This window comes from Malaclemys terrapin, chromosome 23 (assembly GCF_027887155.1).
Source record: "Malaclemys terrapin pileata isolate rMalTer1 chromosome 23, rMalTer1.hap1, whole genome shotgun sequence".
Lineage (NCBI taxonomy): Eukaryota > Metazoa > Chordata > Testudines > Emydidae > Malaclemys > Malaclemys terrapin.
In genome coordinates this window covers 17,874,168-17,893,692 of record NC_071527.1, presented here as the reverse complement: position 1 = coordinate 17,893,692, position 19,525 = coordinate 17,874,168, and the positions used below count along the sequence as shown (strand labels likewise).

The following is a 19,525-nucleotide window of genomic DNA, read 5'->3' as shown; positions in this document are numbered from 1 at the left end:
AGGGCCGTAGTCCTGCATCGTCCAAGCAATTGCTCAATTCAGGTCCCCTCCCATGCAGGTCCCAACCCCTCCCTTCATCTGTCAGGTACACACCCAGGGCTGCACCCGCTGGGCCTTTCCTACCCCTGCCAAGTCTGAGTGCCAATTCCCCCCACGCCCTCCTCTGCGCTGCCCGCTCACCCCGCGGAGTCCAAGCGACCGAGGCAGGCGCGGGGCTGGAGCAGGGCAGAGCTGAAGTGTCTGGCATGCACTGGGGCAGCCCAAGGGTGCCAGGGACACATGCTGAGCAGACATCTGCCCGGCTGTTGCTGGAGGAATGCTGGGTGCAGCAGCTCTGAGCCGGGGCCCTGGGCTGGAGAAAGCAGAGCCCGCCCCGCCCCTGCGCGCTGCCGGGGAAGGTTGCAGCATCTCACGTATTTTGCAGCTCGCCCGAGAGGAAGGATGTTCTTGTGGTCTTGGCGTAGCAGCCAGAAGGCCGCTCTGCCGCTCTCGGAGTCTAGGCGAGCTGCAGCCGCGCTCTCAGGGCCTCGGGCAGCCGGCCTGGGTTCCAGGAGCAAGTCTGGGGAATTGGGCGGCAGGACTCCTGGGTTCCCAACCCAGCTCTGGGGGGAGAGTAGGAGCCAGCGGTTAGAGGAGGGGAATGGGCAGCAGGACTCCTGGGTCCTACGCCTGGGTCCACAACTGCCATGCTGTGTGACCTTAGCCCGGTCACTCTGTGCCTCAGTTTCCCCATCTGTAAAATGGGACTCAGGCTCCCTCTCTCCCAGGCAGTCGACATGAGGCGCTGTAATAAGGCAGCCCCCGCCCGCAGCAGGACAAATTTCCCTCGGTCCACTCTAAAGTGAACCCAGTCTCTCTTGCTGGCCAATTCAATGGTCAGGAGAGCCCAGCTGGTCCAACCAGGCTCCCCAGGGTCCCAGTGAACCATAATTTCCCAGTCTGCCCTGCAGGGACGTCACCTCTGGGTCACTTACCCCTGAGCCCCTCAGCACTCGGGTGCTCACCCCACTGACTGACTCTTCCACCCACAATGCAGCCCCCCACCCCCACCCCGGCCCTGGCTCCCCAGATCTGCAGGCCAGCTGCTGCGGCCCCCCCAGCTGCCGCCCCTGCTCCTGTGGTGAGCTTGCCGCTTTGGGCAGCTTCTGAACACCAGGCGGGAGGCAGTCGGTCACAGGTGCGCCGGACCCTGCCCAGACCCTCTGAGGTCCCGACAGGAAAGCCGCTGCTTTGTTTGGGGCAATGAGCTACAGGGAGCCAAGGTTTAAAACAGGTATTATACAGTACAGGTAAAAAATACAGTACAAGTCCATGTTGTGGCACTCGGAGCTACAGGACTTGAGTGTGGGGAGAAAGCTGGCCTAGGGACGAGGGAAACTAAGGGGGCTCTGATACCAGGGTGACGTTTAGCTGGGCAGGGTCTGGGGTCTGTCACAGACCCTGGGAGGAGGGTGGTGTCTAGTGGTTGGAGCCGGGGGGCTGGGAGTCAGGACTCCTGGGTTCTCTCCCCAGGTCCAGGAGAGGAGTAGTGTGTGTAGTGGTTAGAGCAGAGGGGGGTGGGAGTCCGGAGAGGCACTCGGTCTCCATGGGCCAGTCAGTCTTGGGCCTGTTTGCTAAGGCAGTCTGTCGGGGAGGTTGTCTAGGAGGGACCCGTTATACCAGCAAACTCAGTCCACCAGACAGGGACAATTCGGTCACCGCAGAATTAAGGCCAGAGCAGAGCCAGCACCACTTACAGGGGAAGGTCTCCGTGTCCCATTCCCTGCCCCAACTTGAGCTTGGAGCCGGCGCCCCCTACAGGGGAAAGACCCCATGTCCCAGTCTTTGGCCCTTGAGCCAGGCAGGCCCGGCTGGGTCTCCCGCAGCGCCTGGGGCAATGCTGGGTGGGGCTGGTGGGTCTCGCCCAGCCGCGTCCCTCAGGCCAGTCCCAGCACCTCCTCCAGGGTGGGCATGAAATGTTTCTCGTAGCCAGAAATGACCGGGGCTTGCTCTCCCCACGCCTCCTCCAGGCTGCTTGGCCCCAGCTCCTCTGTCCTGGGCTTGCTCCCGGGCCCGTCGTCAGCCCCCGCGCCGTGGGGCCGGGCAGGCACAGGAGACTCCAGCTGGGGCAGAGTTGAGTAGCCGTGGTTCACGTGCTCTGCTGGCTCCGCAATGTGGAGCTCGGTGATGGGGGGCTCCTCCGCGGCCGCGGCCCGCACCAAAGGACCCCTGTAGCTGTGGGGATCCTGGAGGAAACAGAGCATGAGAGCAGTCATCTCACTCCCTAGCGACAAGGAGCTCCCTGCCAGAGCTGGGCATGGAACCCAGGAGTCCTGACTCCCCACCCCCCCTGCTCTAACCACTAGACCCCACTCCCCTCCCAGAGCTGGGGAGAGAACCCAGGAGTCCTGGATCCCAGCCCCCCTGCTGTAGCCACTAGCCCCCACTGCCCTCCTGGAGCTGTGGATAGAACCCAGGAGTCCTGACTCCCCACCCCCCTGCTCTAACCACTAGACCCCACTCCCCTCCCAGAGCTGGGAACAGAACTGAGGAGTCCTGGCTCCCAGCCTCCCTGCTCTAACCTCTAGACCCCATTCCCCAACCCCTGATTGTCCAGGCCTGGCTCGCCCGATCTGCCTCCTTGGCCCCACTGCACAGGACGAGGGCGGGTCACACATCCTAGCCCGGGCCACCCATCTCACCCTGTCTACCTCGTGCAGCATAATCCTGCTGTGGGTGGCATCCGGGACCTTCTCCCAGCACCAGCTAGGCAGCACCTTCTGGCACAGGTCCAGCAGCCTGCGGGCAAGAGAGAGGGGAAGGTTTTTTTAACACCAGGGTGAAAGCTGGGGGCGGGGGGGGGGGGCAGCAATGGGGTACAGAGACTGCCTGGCTGCATGGGGCCAGCCCCTGCGAGGTGTTATGCAAATCATGGCACGCCTTGATTTGCACACTTGATAAATATGCAACGTCTCGTTTGCAAAAATGAGATCCATTTTGATTTTGGGTTGAACCAAACCTGAGGTTTTTCAACAGTTTCAGCTAATGGCAAAGGCCAGACCCCACCGTTCTGGGTGGGAAAGCCTCATTCGGGGTGAATCGAAACCTTGCGATTGCCTTTCCCACATCCCGGGACCGGTTCTGCGTTGGTGAAAACCGAGGCGGAAGGACGTTTCCAAACCCAAAGCTGCTCGGAGCCGGGAAAAAGTGGAAATATTTCAACATTGAATTTGGGGTTTTTTTTTGCATTTCCGATGTGCAACTTGGCAACCAGACCCGGATTCGCCCAACGGGCTGGCGCCACTGACGCTGCATTTTTCACCCAAAAATGTTCCCGCTGAAAGCTGTTGCCTGGCTCTGTCCGTGTGCCCCAGGCACCACGGAGCGGGACAGCATGGCACGGCGTGGGCACCCTCCAGGATGACCTAGGAGGACCCTGTGTGGGGCCCGCTCCCCTCCCCCACCAACTGCCTGGCATCCTTACTGCACGTGCAGGACAGCTCCCAGGACGCAGGCGAGGAAAAGAAGGAATCCCACTGCGAGGAGGGAAGCCAGGACGGCCTCCCAGCGGGAATCTGCAGGGAGAGGAGCAGGGTTGGGAGAAAGCCCGAGTGACTCCGTCCCTCAATCCCTACCTGCCCCCAGCTGGAGGGGAGAGCCCCACGCGGCCCAGAGTGGGCGGGGTCCACCCAGCCCCGCTCTGCAACGGGATCTGAGCCACGCACACCTCGGCCCTCCCCCAGCCACGGTACCGGGGCATAGGGTGAGAGGAAGGCCCAGTAGGAAAGGACAAGGCTACTGTAGCCTCCTGGATCCTTTCCTCTGACAATCCAGAAAGGCAGCCACCCCTGGGGTGGAACATGACAGCTGCTGGCTAGCACACAGCACCAGTGCATGGGGATTGCTCTGCCGGCGCTGAGATGCAGCCACCTCTGGGGTGGAACACGACACACACACACACAGCTGTGTGGCTGGCACACAGCACCAGTGCGTGGGGATTGCTCTGCCGGCGCTGAGATGCAGCCACCTCTGGGGTGGAACACGACACACACACACACAGCTGCTGGCTAGCACACAGCACCAGTGCATGGGGATTGCTCTGCCGGCGCTGAGATGCAGCCACCTCTGGGGTGGAACACGACACACACACACACAGCTGTGTGGCTGGCACACAGCACCAGTGCGTGGGGATTGCTCTGCCGGCGCTGAGATGCAGCCACCTCTGGGGTGGAACACGACACACACACACACAGCTGCTGGCTAGCACACAGCACCAGTGCATGGGGATTGCTCTGCCGGCGCTGAGATGCAGCCACCTCTGGGGTGGAACACGACACACACACACACAGCTGTGTGGCTGGCACACAGCACCAGTGCGTGGGGATTGCTCTGCCAGCGCTGAGCTGCGGCCACCTCTGGGGTGGGGCATGGCAGCTGTTTACACAGGGATCCCTGGCCCGGCGCTGATACTCCTGCCTCTGGGGTGAGGCGCGGCAGGTGACAAAGAGCCACACAGCTTGCTGCACACGTGAGGTGAAGGAGAATCCCGCATCTGGTTGCAATTGCACGAGAGGCTGAACTGAAACACCCGAGGTGGAGTTTGGCTGGGACACTGCGGCTGATCCCCTGAGTGTTGCTGAGTGCGGGGCGAAAGCACCCCCTGCAGCACAGCACCCCCTCGCCCCATGTCAGGCCAGCAGAGAGTGTGTGGGGAAAGCACCCCGCTCCCTGCAAAGGGGCTCCCGTCCCAGCACCGGACCCTGCTTAGCCCCCACCTGGCGTGTGGAAGAGATGGATGGAGCTGGCGTTTCCTTCCCCGGCCGAAGTGGAGCCCGTCATCCAGAGCTGGTAGGAGGTGCCGGGCTCCAGACCTGAGAGGTTGTAGCTTGTCTCTGTAGCAGCGACTGCACAGGGGACGAGAGACGCGTGAGCTGGGAGGCCTGAGGTCTCCATGTTCCCATTGCCCTCAGCCCCGCCTTGCCAGGGTCAGACAGCAGGGGAAGGGAGAGCTGCCCTTCCTATCTGAGGCTAACGCCCCTTCTCCACTCCCAAGACTTGGCTTGGCGCCTGTCTTCACCAGCACCCCTTCTAGTGGCCAGCCTACATAGAGGATAAAAGTCTCACTATTGCTGCTAGCAGAGGGAGCGATCCCTTTAGCTCGGAGACCCCCAGGTCCAACTCCAGCGGCTGCCCCACCTGAGATATTGACTCAGCTCCCACCAGGCCCATGCTGCTGGGGTGTTGCCTGTTCCCACAGCACCCCGGATCTGTGGGGTGGCACTTACTGGGCTGGTAGGTCTGTGGGCTCTCCGTGGGCGTGGCGAGGTAGAGGGTGTAGTGAGTGATGTGCCCGTTGCGCTGCGCCAGGGGGATCGCCTCCCAGGAGATGATGGACGCCTCCTTGGAGATGCTATGATCCTGCAGGCCCTGGGGCCCTGCCGATGGCACTGGGGAGAAAGGAGAAGGGATGGGCTATGAGTGACAGCCAGCACTACCCATCCTACTTTCCTTAGTGCCCAGCGAGTGCCAATCAGGGTGGGACAGGGGCTGTGCACCTACCTCCTTCCTGGATGTAGGCTCGGACAGGGGCCGATGCACCAAAGCCCCCGGGGTACAGCCCGTACACGCGGACCTGATACGGCACCCGTGGTCTGAAGTCACCTGGGGCGGGGGAGCGAAGGGACACAGGGTCAGTTCCCAGGGCGAGCTGCCAATCTGAGCGGTCGCTGGCTTAGAAGCACAAAGTAGAAATTCCCTGCCCTTCTCGGGCACCTCACAACCGAGCCCCACAGCTCTGGCCTCCCCTCCCCGTCCTTGGTGCAGCAGGGTTCCGAGGCTCATTTTACAAATGGGGAAACTGAGGCACCCAGCACTTCTGTGCATGGGCCCAGGATAGGGCCCAGGAGTTATGACTCCCAGCCCTCCCTCCTTTAACCACTAGACCCTACTCCCCATTTCCAGAGCTGGGAATAGAACCCAGGAGCCTTGACTCCTGCCCTATCCCTACTTTAACCCACTAGCCCCCACTCCCCACCCACAGCCAGAGATAGAACCCAGGAGTCCTGACTCCCAGTCCCCCTCTGCTCTAACCACTAGACCTCACTCCCCACCCACAGCCAGAGGTAGAACCCAGGAGTCCTGGCTCCCAGCGCCCCCCCCGCTCTAACCATTAGACCCCACTCCCCACCCACAGCCAGAGGTAGAACCCAGGCGTCCTGGCTCCCAGCCCCCACCTGCTCTAACCATTAGACCTCACTCCCCACCCACAGCCAGAGGTAGAACCCAGGTGTCCTGACTCCCAGTCCCCCTCTGCTCTAACCACTAGACCCCACTCCCCACCCACAGCCAGAGGTAGAACCCAGGTGTCCTGACTCCCAGTCCCCCTCTGCTCTAACCACTAGACCTCACTCACACATGCAAAGGGCCTGGCAGTTGCCCAGGCTGTGAGTTTTCCCAGCAGAGTGTCAGGGGTGGGGCAGGGCGAAGCAGCCCCTGGCCCCATGCTGTGGCATGCAGGGGCCTCTGTAGCCGGGCTCCCCCCGTACCTGTCAGCAGGGCCCTGTGGGTGCCAGCCGGCCTGCGCACCCAGTCCAGGGATGCCGCCTTTGAGCTGCTGCACTCCTCGGCCCACTCCACCAGGTACTCCGTGGGCTCCCCTTCCAGAGGGTCCTTGCTGGGCTCCCAGGTAACGAGGAGATCCTGCCCATGCACGGCCACAGCCCGGACCCCCGCCGGGGCAGGCAGATCTGGGGGAAGCCACAGGATCCATCACTGGGCGAGGGCGGTCGTTCTCTGGGTCCCCCCTGCGCCAGGTTAGGGATGCTGCAGGAATGGGACTCGGGGCCTTTCCCCTCTAGGGGGCGCCGGCCCTGATTCAGCCCAGGGTGGGGGCACTGGCTGGCTGGGAGGGTGACGGGGGGCAGGGAATGGGGCACAGGGCCTTTCCCCTCTAGGGGGCGCTGGCTCCCAGGGGACAGTCTGGCTCAGTGGGCAGGGAATGGGCCCCCACGCGGTCGTACCCTGCCGCTCCAAGCTGAGGTAGGCAGGCTGCGTCCGCCCGACGTGGTTGTTTGCCGAGATCCAGACGTGGGTGGTTCTGGAGGGGAGGCTCACGTTGCAGCAGGCGGACTCCAGGCTCTCAGAGCTGTTGCTGCCGCTCCGGAAGGCCAGGCTGTAGCTGCGAATGACTCCCCTGGCTGCTTCAGAATTGAGTGGCTGGTCGGGAATCCAGCAAAGGGTTAATGCAAATGGATGAGTATCCCATCCCCCCGCCCTCCAGATGGGGTCGCCCCTTGTGCTTGCCATCGCTAGGCCCCCAGTGCCTGGGAATAACCTGGGCCACCCCTGCAATGCAGCCACCTCTGGGGTGGAACGTGGCCACTGCTTAGCAGCTGCATGGACACACGGCTCATCGGTTTAGGACAGGAAGTGGAGGCTACGGGCATGTCCAGGAGGGAAAGCCAATCGGAATTTGGCCAGGGCACTGGGGTGCATGCCCCTAGTCATGTGACAGCGGAGTTTATCCAATCGGCTGGGACCTCCGGCACCAATGGGAAGATTCTGCTGTACTCCACCCCTTTGTTTCCGCAGTGATGGGCCCACGCAGGTCTCACCTTCCACAGCAGCAGAAGGCTGGTCTCTCCGGACTCAGGGGGGCTGGCCACTCGCCACACGTCCACCAGGCCCAGTGGGGCTAAGGGCAACAGAGAGGGGCCGGGGCATCCGAGAAGAAACTGGGGTCACTCCAGGGCAGGGAGAGTCTACAGGGCCCGACAGGAGCTCTCCGGGGCCAGGAAAGCACTGGGCCCCTTTCCCAAGAGGGGTGTTCCCCTGACTGCCCGGGGCAGGACAGGCCTCTGCGTTTAGCATTGCGGGGAGACCTTTTCCAGGGCTGGGAACAGAACCCCAGAGTCCTGACTTCCAGCCCCCTGCTCCAGCCACTAGACCCCCACCCCAGAGCTGGGATAGAACCCAGGAGTCCTGACTTCCAGCCCCCTGCTCCAGCCACTAGACCCCCACCCCAGAGCTGGGATAGAACCCAGGAGTCCTGACTTCCAGCCCCCGGCTCCAGCCACTAGACCCCCACCCCAGAGCTGGGATAGAACCCAGGAGTCCTGACTTCCAGCCCCCGGCTCCAGCCACTAGACCCCCCTCCCACCCCAGATCTGGGATAGAACCCAGGAGTCCTGACTGTTGCTGACTGACTCCACCACGTGTGACCCTCCCCCGCAGGGCAGGCGTTTTGCTCCGGTTGGCTCAGGCCCATGCGTACCAGCCTCGGGGGTCCGGAAGGTCTGGGACGGGCTCCAGTCGCTCCAGAAGCCCTTCCGGTCCCCGGGGATGCAGCGAGCCTGCACCTCATAGGCCGTGAAAGGCTCCAGGCTGGAGAACTCGTAGATGTTGGGCTCAACATCCTCTTCATGAACCTGCCAGGGAGAACAGCACAGAGGGAGAGAGATGGGGCCCCAGAATCAGCACCTGTCGTTCTACAGCTGCCCCCCGTCAGCAGAAGATGTAACAGGCCCTGCTATGTTATGGGCAGGATTTGAACCCAGGACTCTGTAGCACCAGAATGCAGACCTCCATTACTTGAGCTGAAGGAGGAGCTCTGTTATCTAGCAGCAGTAGTAGGCTGCTATCCCAGAGGAAGCCCTGTCTCTCAACACCCCCCCACCTCCGCACATTTTGCAATCCTGCCACGCAGACTCACCCTGGTCCAGTTGGGGGTCCCAGACACCCGGTAGCGAAGGTGGCAGGCCAGATCCAGGGAGAAATGCTGGGGCCATTGGGGGTTTGTCCAGGTCACGGTGACCACAGGGGTCACGTCCACTAGGCTCAGTACAGGGGGATCCGGCTTCACTGGAACCAACACAGTGGATAAAGGGAAAGTATGGACCAAAAGGTCCTGGCTCCCAGGTCTAACCACTGGGACACACTCTCCTCCCACAATTGGGATAGAACCCAGACCCCACACGCTCTAACCACTAGACCCCCCTCCCTTCCCACAACTGGGAATAGAACCCAGGAGTCCTGGCTCCCAGCCTCACCCACACCCAATCTAACCACTGCACCCAGCCTGTCTGTGAAACAGCTGGTCCAGGTCTAGAGGATTTTAAATGAAAAACATCTAGAAGAAATCAACACAAATTCCCAATGGGGCCCAACAGCCTCCCCCCATCTCCCAATCCCCCCAGGTCCCCACCCCCACCCTTCGCTCCTAGGGGCAGGGGAGGAGCTGGGCTGCTTCTGGGTTACCTATCTCATGCGGGGTCAGAGTTAGCCTTGGGGTGATCTGGGTCCCGTCACCAGCCTCCACCCACACGGCATAGTTCTCATTGTGCGTCAGGCTGCTTCTTCCAATCACCACCCAGCTCTGTCCGGCGGGGGCCTGGGAACTCCGCGTCTGGTTGCGTTTGCTGGCAGATGAACCCAGGGAATAACCCGATGAGTCGGCACATCCGACAGGAAGACAGCCCAGGAGTCCTGGCTCCCAGACCTCCCACTGCTCTAACCTCGAGGCCCCCCACCCCTCCCAGAGCCGGGAATAGAACCCAGGAGTCCTGGCTCCCAGACCCCCCACCCCTCCCAGAGCCGGGAATAGAACCCAGGAGTCCTGGCTCCCAGACCCCACTCCCCTCCCAGAGCTGGGGGTTAAAGCTGAGGAGATGTTCTGGGCACTTGAGGCTGGCTGAGCAGTGGGTGGGGTCCTGGGCTCCCTCCCCCCCGGGCAGGGGGTTATACTCACAACTTCAGGCTCTGGTAGTGGAGGGTGTAAGTGGTGTTAGCCTCAGGGCCGGTCCTGCTGGGCCAGGTGCAATTCATGCCCCTGCTGGGGCCCATCTGGTAACACATCAGCCCCGTGGGTTCCTCTGGGTCACCTGCACCCAAGCACACATCAACCTGCAGCTGTCTGGGGAGGCCGGGGGCTTGGACGCTTCCATCCAGCCTGAGTGGGACTGGACCCAGGGGTCCTGGGCCTAACTGCTGGGTCATACCCAACAACCTGCCTCCTACACCCTTCTCCTCCCCTGCCCAGAGCCAGGAACGGAACCCAGGAGTCCTGACTCCCAGTGCCCCCCCGTCTAACCACTAGCTCCCGCTCTCCCCCCAGAGCCGGGAACGGAACCCAGGAGTCCTGACTCCCAGTGCCCCCCGTCTAACCACTAGCTCCCGCTCTCTCCCCAGAGCCGGGAACGGAACCCAGGAGTCCTGACTCCCAGTGCCCCCCGTCTAACCACTAGCTCCCGCTCTCTCCCCAGAGCCGGGAACGGAACCCAGGAGTCCTGACTCCCAGTGCCCCCCGTTTAACCACTAGCTCCCGCTCTCCCCCAAGAGCCGGGAATGGAACCCAGGAGTCCTGACTCCCAGTGCCCCCCGTCTAACCACTAGCTCCCGCTCTCCCCCAAGAGCCAGGAATGGAACCCAGGGGTCCTGACTCCCAGTGCCCCCCGTCTAACCACTAGCTCCCGCTCTCCCCCCAGAGCCGGGAACGGAACCCAGGGGTCCTGACTCCCAGTGCCCCCCGTCTAACCACTAGCTCCCGCTCTCCCCCCAGAGCCGGGAACAGAACCCAGGAGTCCTGACTCCCAGTGCCCCCCGTCTAACCACTAGCTCCCGCTCTCCCCCCAGAGCCGGGAACGGAACCCAGGAGTCCTGACTCCCAGTGCCCCCCGTCTAACCACTAGCTCCCGCTCTCCCCCCAGAGCCGGGAACGGAACCCAGGGGTCCTGACTCCCAGTGCCCCCCGTCTAACCACTAGCTCCCGCTCTCCCCCAAGAGCCGGGAATGGAACCCAGGGGTCCTGACTCCCAGTGCCCCCCGTCTAACCACTAGCTCCCGCTCTCCCCCCAGAGCCGGGAATGGAACCCAGGAGTCCTGACTCCCAGTGCCCCCCGTCTAACCCCTAGCTCCCGCTCTCCCCCCAGAGCCGGGAATGGAACCCAGGAGTCCTGACTCCCAGTGCCCCCCGTCTAACCACTAGCTCCCGCTCTCCCCCCAGAGCCAGGAACGGAACCCAGGAGTCCTGAGCCCCTCTCCCGAGCACCGACTTGCAGATGGCTGTGCTGTCACTCGGTCTCCGTTAAGATGCCCCATCCCCTGCCTTAGCCTAGCTCAGCTCTTCCCACTGAGTGCAGCAGGCCTAGTGCTCAGTCCTCCTCTCGTGGGGGGGGGGCAGGGCGGGGGCACTTCCGGAGCCTTCCTCTGTCTGTTTGCTGCAGCTGCATCTCCGCCCCCGTGATGGCAGGAGCAGAACCCTCTGTCATTGTCCCCCCCACCACATGTGTGTCATCACCAAGTCAAACAGTTGTAAACCGCAGGGCGCCAGCAATAGGGTGTGGTGTGGCCAGGGGGGAGGGGAGAGGCTGTCTGCCCGTGGGGGTAACCTAGATCCTCTTTCATGCTGAGCAGAGCCAGGCCTGCTGGATGGGAAAGTCAGGGTGCAGCAGGGGGTGGGATGGGGGGCTCGCTTCCCTCTGACAGTGCTGACCCCAGTGCGGTGCATAGGGTCCTGAGCTGCAGAGAGCAGGGGGGGCTCACTCCCTTCAGTCAATGCTGAGCCCAATGTGGGGCAAGGAGGGGGGGCTGTGCGGCCGGGAGCAGGGGCGGGGCTGTTGCGGTCCATTGGGGCAGTTGGAGCCTGGTGGGTATGGGGCCTGGGACTGAGCCTCAGACAGAGCAGGGGTCTGATTCTGACAGCACCCGGACTGGCTTTCCATCCATGCGTGGCAATAGACTCTTTAGGAGTCACTCCTGATTTACCCCAGTGTAGACGAAATCAGAACCTGGACTTGGGTGTCCTGGGAAATTGAAATTGAGCTCTCACCTTCCTGAAACCCAAAGGTCTCCAGTGCCAGCAGTAGGAGCCACGCTCCCCTCCATCTCTTCCTCATGGCGCCAGCCCCGCATGGGGAGCAGAGGGAGCTGGTCAGCAACCTGGCAAGCAAGGAGCAAGGGTCTGTACACTGGGAACCCCCTTAGCGCAGCAGATCTGGCCCCCTCTGGTTTTGCCGGGGGTCTCCTGGGAGCTCTCTCTGCCTTTCATTTACTGGTGATCCTGTGTGAAGTGCTTCGAGAGCTCCTGAGGCATAGATCCCAAGGCCAGAAGGGACCGTTGTGGTCATCTGGTCTGGCCTCCTGGATAACGCAGGCCAGAGAACATCATCATAATAACTCCCAGAGCAGAGCCTTGAGAGACACATCCAGTCCTGTCTGAAAACTTGTCAGCGATGGAGAAGCCACCACGACCGTGGGTAAGCTGTTCCAGTGATCAACCCCCCTCGCTGTTAAAAAACAACAACGCCTTCTTGCCAGTCTGCATTTGTCTAGCTTCAGCTTCCAGCCCCTGGATCGTGTTAGACCTTGGGCTGCTAGATAGACGAGCCAAGAGCAAACTCCACTAGAAACAGATCTGATTGATCCTCATTCCCCACTTACATTTTGAGAACTATCACGGAACCTGGGGTTCATCCATTTAATGTGTGCCATGTTAATTAGGATGAAAAGCACTAGATAAGAGCTAGGGAGTCATTACTGATTGTTATTGTTTAATTGACTAACTTCATTGCCTTCTAAGAAGAGATAACTGGCTCTGTGGATGAGGGGAAAGCAGTGGATGTGTTATTCCTTGACTTTAGCAAAGCTAAAGAATTCCACTGTATTCTTGCCCCAAGTTAAAGAAGTATGGGCTGGATGAATGGACTGTAAGGTGGATAGAAAGCTGGCTAGATCGTTGGGCTCAACGGGTAGTGATCAATAGCTCCATGTCTAGTTAGCAGGTGGTTAGTTAGCCTCATCTGGAGTACTGTGTCCAGTTTTGAGCCCCGCACTACAAGAAGGATGTGGAAAAATTGGAAAGAGTCCAATGGAGGGCAACAAAAATGATTAGGGGCCTGGAGTACATGACTTACGAGGAGAGGCTGCGGGAACTGGGATTGTTTAGTCTGCAGAAGAGAAGAATGAGGGGGGATTTGATAGCAGCCTTCAACTACCTGAAGGGGGGTTCCAAAGAGGATGGATCCTAGACTGTTCTCAGTGGTACCAGATGACAGAACAAGGAGTAATGGTCTCAAGTTGCAGTGGGGGAGGTCTAGGTTGGATATTAGGAAACACTATGTCACTAGGAGGCTGGTGAAGCACTGGAATGGGTTACCTAGGGAGGTAAGGACTGGGAATGGCTGAGCCATTACAAACATTGAATCTATCTTCCCTTGTAAGTATTCTCACACTTCTTATCAAACTGTCTGTACTGGGCTAGCTTGATTATCACTTCAAAAGTTTTTTTCTCTTACTTAATTGGCCTCTCAGAGTTGGTAAGACAACTCCCACCTGTTCATGCTCTCTGTATGTGTGTATATATATCTCCTCAATATATGTTTCACTCTATATGCATCCGAAGAAGTGGGCTGTAGTCCACGAAAACTTATGCTCTAATAAATTTGTTAGTCTCTAAGGTGCTACAAGTACTCCTGTTCTTTTTAGGGAGGTGGTGGAATCTCCATCCTTAGAGGTTTTTAAGGCCCGGCTTGACAAAGCCCTGTCTGGGATGATTTAGTTGGGGATTGGTCCTGCTTTGAGCAGGGGACTGGACTAGATAACTCCTGAGGTCCCTTCCAACCCTGATATTCTATGATTCTATGAATTGCAGGGTTTAACCCAGATAGTTTTGCTCCTAACTGCTCCTCAGGCATTTGAGTTAAATAGGTACTAATGAAATAAACAAATCAGTATCAGGGGGTAGCCATGTTAGTCTGTATCCCAAAAACAAGAAGTCTGGTGGCACCTTAAAGACTAACAAATCTGTTAGTTGTTGTTGTTTTTAAACAAATCAATGTTTTCCCCTCTCGGTTCATCAGCATCTCTGGGGGCACAAGCTTCTTGGTCATCCATAGTCTTCTCATGGGAAGGTGGGGAAAGAAATACTGGAGGAGACAAAAGGTCCTAAAACTGCCAACTGCCACGAACAACTAAAGGAAAAATCAAGGCCACAAACTACACCCCAGGCAGAGATTTGACCCCACAAAAAGGGGAAGGGCTGGAGCACCATGAAATCTGCTTGGGCCATGCTATTGCCATGGGTTTAATGTGGGAGGTGCCCAGAGTCCACGGTGACGGGTGGCAGGCTAAAGTTCTAACACAGAGGTGAGATCTAAATGTCGAAAGCAAAAAAATAGTAAATAAAAGCGCAGAACAAGACCCCAAAAAAACGAGAAATGGGGGAGTCTGACGGGAAACCAGTGATGTGGTGACGAAATGGAGCTCCGACTTGCACTTCTGCAAGGCCTCAATTTGCTCTCACGCACAGACAGCACATAGGAAAGGCCGGACTGGATCAGCACCAAGGTCCATCTAGCCTGAGCCCACCCCAACAGTGCCTGGCACCTGCTGTTCCAGAACCCCGCAGGGAGGGGATCATCGGCCCATAGGGAAGGTCCTTCCTGACCCCTAATTGGCTCCAGCCCGGAAGCTGGAAGGTTGTAATGGGCACAATGCCCATTGGGGGCACTCCGCTTGATACCACTTGCCAACTAGACATGGAGCCATTGATCACTACCCGTTGAGCCTGACGATCTAGCCAGCTTTCTATCCACCTTATAGTCCATGCTTCCAGCCCATACTTCTTTAACTTGCACTCCAGATGAGGCCTCACCAATGTTGAAAAGAGGGGAATGATCACATCCCTCGATCTGCTGACAATGCCCCTACTTATGCAGCCCAAAATGCCACTAGCCTTCTTGGCAACAAGAGCACATTGTTGACTCATATCCAGCTTCTCATCCACTGTAACCCCTAGATCCTTTTCTGCAGAACTGCTGCCTAGCCACTCGGTCCCTAGTCTATAACAGTGCATGGGATTCTTCCGTCCTAAGTGCAGGACTCTGCACTTGTCCTTGTTGAACCTCATCAGGTTTTTTTTGGCCCAATCCTCTAATTTGTCTAGGTCCCTCTGTATCCGATCCCTACCCTCTAGTGTATCTACCACGCCTCCTAGTTTAGTGTCATCTGCAAACTTGCTGAGAGTGCAGTCCACACCATCCTCCAGATCATTAATAAAGATATTAAACAAAACCGGCCCCTGGACCGACCCTTGGGGCACTCCGCTTGAAACCGGCTGCCAACTAGACATGGAGCCATTGATCACTACCCGTTGAGCCCGACGATCTAGCCAGCTTTCTATCCACCTTACAGTCCATTCATCCAGCCCATACTTCTTTAACTTGGCGGCAAGAATACTGTGGGAGACCGTATCAAAAGCTTTGCTAAAGTCAAGGAATAACACATCCACTGCTTTCCCCTCATCCACAGAGCTAGTTATCTCATCATAGAAGGCAATTAGGTTAGTCAGGCACGACTTCCCCTTGGTGAATCCATGCTGACTGTTCCTGATCACTTTCCTCTCCTCTAAATGTTTCATAATTGATTCCTTGAGGACCTGCTCCATGATTTTTCCAGGGACTGAGGTGAGGCTGACTGGCCTGTAGTTCCCCAGATCCTCCTTCTTCCCTTTTTTAAAGATGGGCACTACATTAGCCTTTTTCCAGTCATCCGGGACCTCCCCCGATCGCCATGAGTTTTCAAAAATAATGGCTAATGGCTGTGCAATCTCATCCGCCAACTCCTTTAGCACCCTCGGCTGCAGTGCATCCGGCCCCATGGACTTGTGCACGTCCAGTTTTTCTAAATAGTCCCGAACTACTTCTTTCTCCACAGAGGGCTGGTCACCTCCTCCCCATACTGTGCTGCCCAGGGATCCAGGGATAGAACCCAGTAATTCTGACCCACAGGCTGCTGCACCCCTAACTCCAGCTCCCCTCCCAGAGCTGGGAATAGACCCCAGGAGACCTGACTTACAGCCCCGCCCCCCGCTCTAACCACTAGTCCTAACGCCCAGAGCTGGGCATGGAACCCAGGAATCCTGATTCCCAGCAGCCCCACCCCCAACCACTAGACACCACTTCCCTTCTCATGCCAGGGGCAAAACCCTCGCATCTTGGCTCCCAGCCACCGCTCCTCTAACCACGAGCCAACTCCCCTCCCGGAACTGGGAATTGAATCCAGGAGTCCTGATTCTTGGACTCAGTAGAGCTTGTGCCAAACAGCTCTTTGTGCTGCTTCTCCCTTGCTACCCTCCTCTGCACACACTCCATAGCACAAACCAAACAAATGAACACCCAGAGAGATCTTCCGCGGACTACCCTTTGAGACACCCCTTCCATTGCAGCCCTCCCTGTCCGGGGCGGTGTGGGGGGAGGAAATGCAGAGGCCCCCCCCTCCTACACATCTGGATCTGGGAACAGCTGGGCCCCATCACCTTAACCCAATAACCTCCCCCGTCCATCCCCATCCTTACCCCTCAGCCAACATTGTCCCATAACCCCCTCCACAAGGTACTTTGCAACCCTAGTCACATACTTGGCTTAAAGTTGGAGTCTGCGGCCGAGTTTCACTGGTAGAAGGAAAGAGGAACAGAGAAACAGACGGGAAAGGAAGCAGTGGCAAAATCAGACCACATGCCAGGGGCTCACATGGTCCCGGCCGCCTGTCTCTGGGGCCCGGTGGCCACCCAGCCCTTGCCATCCATTGGGGAGCGGGAATGTGGACAAAGCGGCCGGCAGTGAGTGAACAGGAAAGAGGCTGTGCTGAAGCAGGAAGCGCTCGGTTGTATACTCGCTGAGCGAGCTGTACAGGACATGCGTGCGGACACACACACACACACACACACACAGCTGCCGAGGCACCGGAACAAGCCCCCAGGCGGAGTTTCTGAAAGTTTGCAGCATCGCCTGGGTGGCTCTTCGGGGCGCCCGTCCCGCAGAGCTAGCACCGGAAGGCGGGTGGGCGGTGTGTTTAGTGTCTGTGCTAAACAGGGGGCGCAGGCAAGGAGGAGAAGCCAATCACCGCACACCGCACAGCAGAGCTGGGGATCCCCCAGTCTGTTGCTTTACCCATGTGCCGAGCGGAGCTCAGACAAGAACCCAGAAATCCTGACTTCCGGTCACCCCAGGAGTGTCGTCGAGAGCAAATTGGGGTAGACAGAGCTGACCCACTACGTATCTGGGGCTCAGGGAGTTTAGTTTACCCACTTCTTTTTTTTTTACCACTAGACCATCGAGTCAGCCCTGCTCTAACCACTAGACCTCACTCCTCTCCCAGCAATAGGCATAAAACCCAGGAGTCCTGTTTTTCAGTTCCCTGCCGCTGCTCTAACCACTAGTTCACATTCCCCTCTCATGCCAGGAACAGAGTCCATGAGTCCCGCTTCCCGTCCCCTCTTAATCCAACCATTAGAGCACACTCCTCTCCCAGTGCCAGAGACAAAACCCAGGCGCCCGGACCCACGAGTCCCCTGCTCTAAGCACTAGCCCAGGGGTGGTCACGGTGGCTCCGGAGCCACATACGGCTCTTCAGAAGTTAATATGCGGCTCCTTTTAATGGCACCAACTCCGGGGCTGGCGGTACAGGCGCCAACTTTCCAATGGGCCGGGGGTGCTCACTGCTCAACCCCTGGCTCTGCCACAGGCCCTGCCCCCACTCCACCCCCTCCCCTCCCCTAACCCTGCCGTGCCCTCCCTCCACCCCCAGCCTCCTACACGCCAGGAAACAGCTGATGGGGAGGGAAGGGGAGGCGCTGAGCAGTGGGGCTGCCGGTGGGCGGGAGGTGCTGGGAGTGTGGGGGGAGCTGATGGGGGGCTGCTGACGTATTATTGTGGCTCTTTGGCAATGTACATGGGTAAATTCTGCCTCCTCTGGCTCAGGTTGGCCACCCCTGCATTAGCCCAGTCTCTCTCCCCCAGCAGTGAGTAGAACGGTTCACTCCCGCACTCGGTTCCTGAGCCAAACACTAAGCAACAGTATCTGTTCAGTGCCACACAACGTACTGACGTGCACCTAACAATATCCCGCATTACGGAGAGGCCAATGCAAGGAGACATGTGAAAGCAAAGAAGGAACGTCAGGACGCCTGGGTTCTATTCCCAGTTCTGGAGGGGAGTGGGGTGGAGTGGTTAGAGCGGGGACAGGCTGGGAGTCAGGACTCCTGGGTTCTATTCCCAGTTCTGACAGGGAGTGGGGTGGAGTGGTTAGACCAGGGGGTTGGGCACTAGGATTCCTGGGTTCTATTCCCAGTTCTGACGGGGAGTGGGGTAGAGTGGTTAGACCAGGGGGTTGAGCACCAGGACTCCTAGGTTCTCTCCCCAGCATGGGGAGGGGATTGGGGGCTAGTGGTTAGCACTAAGCTAACTGACTCCACCAGATGCAGGGTGATGGTTGATCAGCCCCACAGATTTGAAGGCTGACTATCTAGCCTGCAGCCCACCAGCCACGGGGCGCTGCCCTGCCCTGCCCCTGGAGCTGTCTCTACTCCTCTTGAAAAGCCCTTTGCTAAAGTGAAAACCTCTTTTCTCTGAGCCCGGCCATGGAGCACCTGGGTTGTGGGGGATTTATGGAGCGTATAGGGCCTAGGCACTGCTGTCATGGACCAGGACCCCGCTCTGCTAGGGGCTGGACAAACAGAGGACACACACAGGGTTTTGAGAGTGTCCCTCTGCGAGTGGTGTTTACCAAGCTTGCCCAACCCTCGCTGTTATGCATTGATCGCCAAGGCCGGACTGGAAGCGGGAAGTAAGAGGAGAATCATTCCTGGAATTCGCCATAAAACAGAACCCCACAGGGAAGTGAGCTAGAAGCTGACGGGAATTCTCAGCCCAGGGGCTTCCCCAGGAAGGACTACGGGGCATAGCTGGGGCACCAGCTACTCCACGCCCGGCCTCTCCCAACAGCAGGCACTGCAGGAACAGAGCAAGAGAGCTGGGTGCATGGAGCTCTCAGGTGCTCCAGTCCCAGCAGGGGGTGTTACAGGGAGCAGGGCAGATATGCCGGCGGTGGGAGGGTCGCTCACAGCCATTGCAGTCCTGGCTTCTCCCAACAGGGGGTGAGATACGGAACGGGGCAGATATGCCGGCTGGAGGAGAGCTCCTGGCTACTCCTGCCCCATCAGAAGGCACTCTGGGGAAGGTCCAGCCCCTGCTAAGTCGCTCCGATTTTCCAGTGCGTCCCCCTGATCCCAGAGTCCCTCTCACACTGTTCGTTTCTTTTGATCTTTTATTTAACCCTGAATACAAGCACAAGAAGAGGCAAGGTGGGGGTGACACCACAACTGGAAGGGGAAGGGCAGGGCGAGATTCATCATCTGGTTCCTTCTTCGTGTCCATATCGAAACTCGGCCTCCAATCTCCATACGCCCCAGGACCCTGGAGTCCCCCACTGCCCCCTCCCAGGGGGCCACCCCCAGCATTACATTACCCCTCTCTGAAGTCACATACATTTCCATGGCCCATTCCCTGCAGTCCTCACTTGGGCAGAGCTCCCAGTGGGCTGAGCAACTGCAGAGCTCTTAACGGCGGGTTTCTACTTGCAGCCGCGATCCCAGGGCCAGATCCTCCGCTGGTGCCAATCAGAGCTGCCCTGTTGCCAGCTGAAGGCCCAGTACCAGCATGCGGTGCCCTGCGCCAAACCCTGCCCCGCCCCCCCTCGTCCCAACCCCCTGCCT

General features: G+C 58.9%; 1 protein-coding gene across 2 annotated transcripts; it reads right to left on the bottom strand.

Moving 5' to 3' along the window:
• Nucleotides 1–1,258: 1,258 nt before the first annotated feature.
• IL27RA (interleukin 27 receptor subunit alpha) lies at nt 1,259–16,649 on the bottom strand. 2 transcript variants are annotated; one of them, XM_054012644.1, is made up of 15 exons: nt 16,390–16,649; nt 11,804–11,913; nt 9,725–9,857; nt 9,235–9,395; nt 8,690–8,838; nt 8,252–8,405; nt 7,593–7,672; nt 6,999–7,194; nt 6,525–6,725; nt 5,539–5,640; nt 5,265–5,426; nt 4,755–4,883; nt 3,464–3,554; nt 2,682–2,778; nt 1,259–2,225 (listed from the first exon to the last, which is right to left on the bottom strand). In XM_054012644.1, exons 2-15 carry the CDS (start codon nt 11,868–11,870, stop codon nt 1,917–1,919), a joined length of 2,031 nt encoding a protein of 676 aa, XP_053868619.1. In that variant the 5' UTR covers nt 11,871–11,913; nt 16,390–16,649; the 3' UTR covers nt 1,259–1,916. The 2 variants fall into 2 exon arrangements, with proteins under 2 accessions (XP_053868619.1, XP_053868620.1); XM_054012645.1 differs by having other exon boundaries at nt 2,691–2,778.
• Between the last annotated feature and the right edge of the window lie 2,876 nt (nt 16,650–19,525).

Coding starts and splice junctions, on each gene's coding strand:
- IL27RA (XM_054012644.1), bottom strand. CDS start 11,870: ATGAGGAAGAGATGGAGGGGAGCGTGGCTCCTACTGCTGGCACTGGAG. Junction 2,779..3,463: donor GGAGCTGTCCTGCACGTGCA/GTAAGGATGCCA, acceptor TCTTGCCCGCAG/GCTGCTGGACCTGTGCCAGA. Junction 2,226..2,681: donor TGCTGCACGAGGTAGACAGG/GTGAGATGGGTG, acceptor TGTTTCCTCCAG/GATCCCCACAGCTACAGGGG.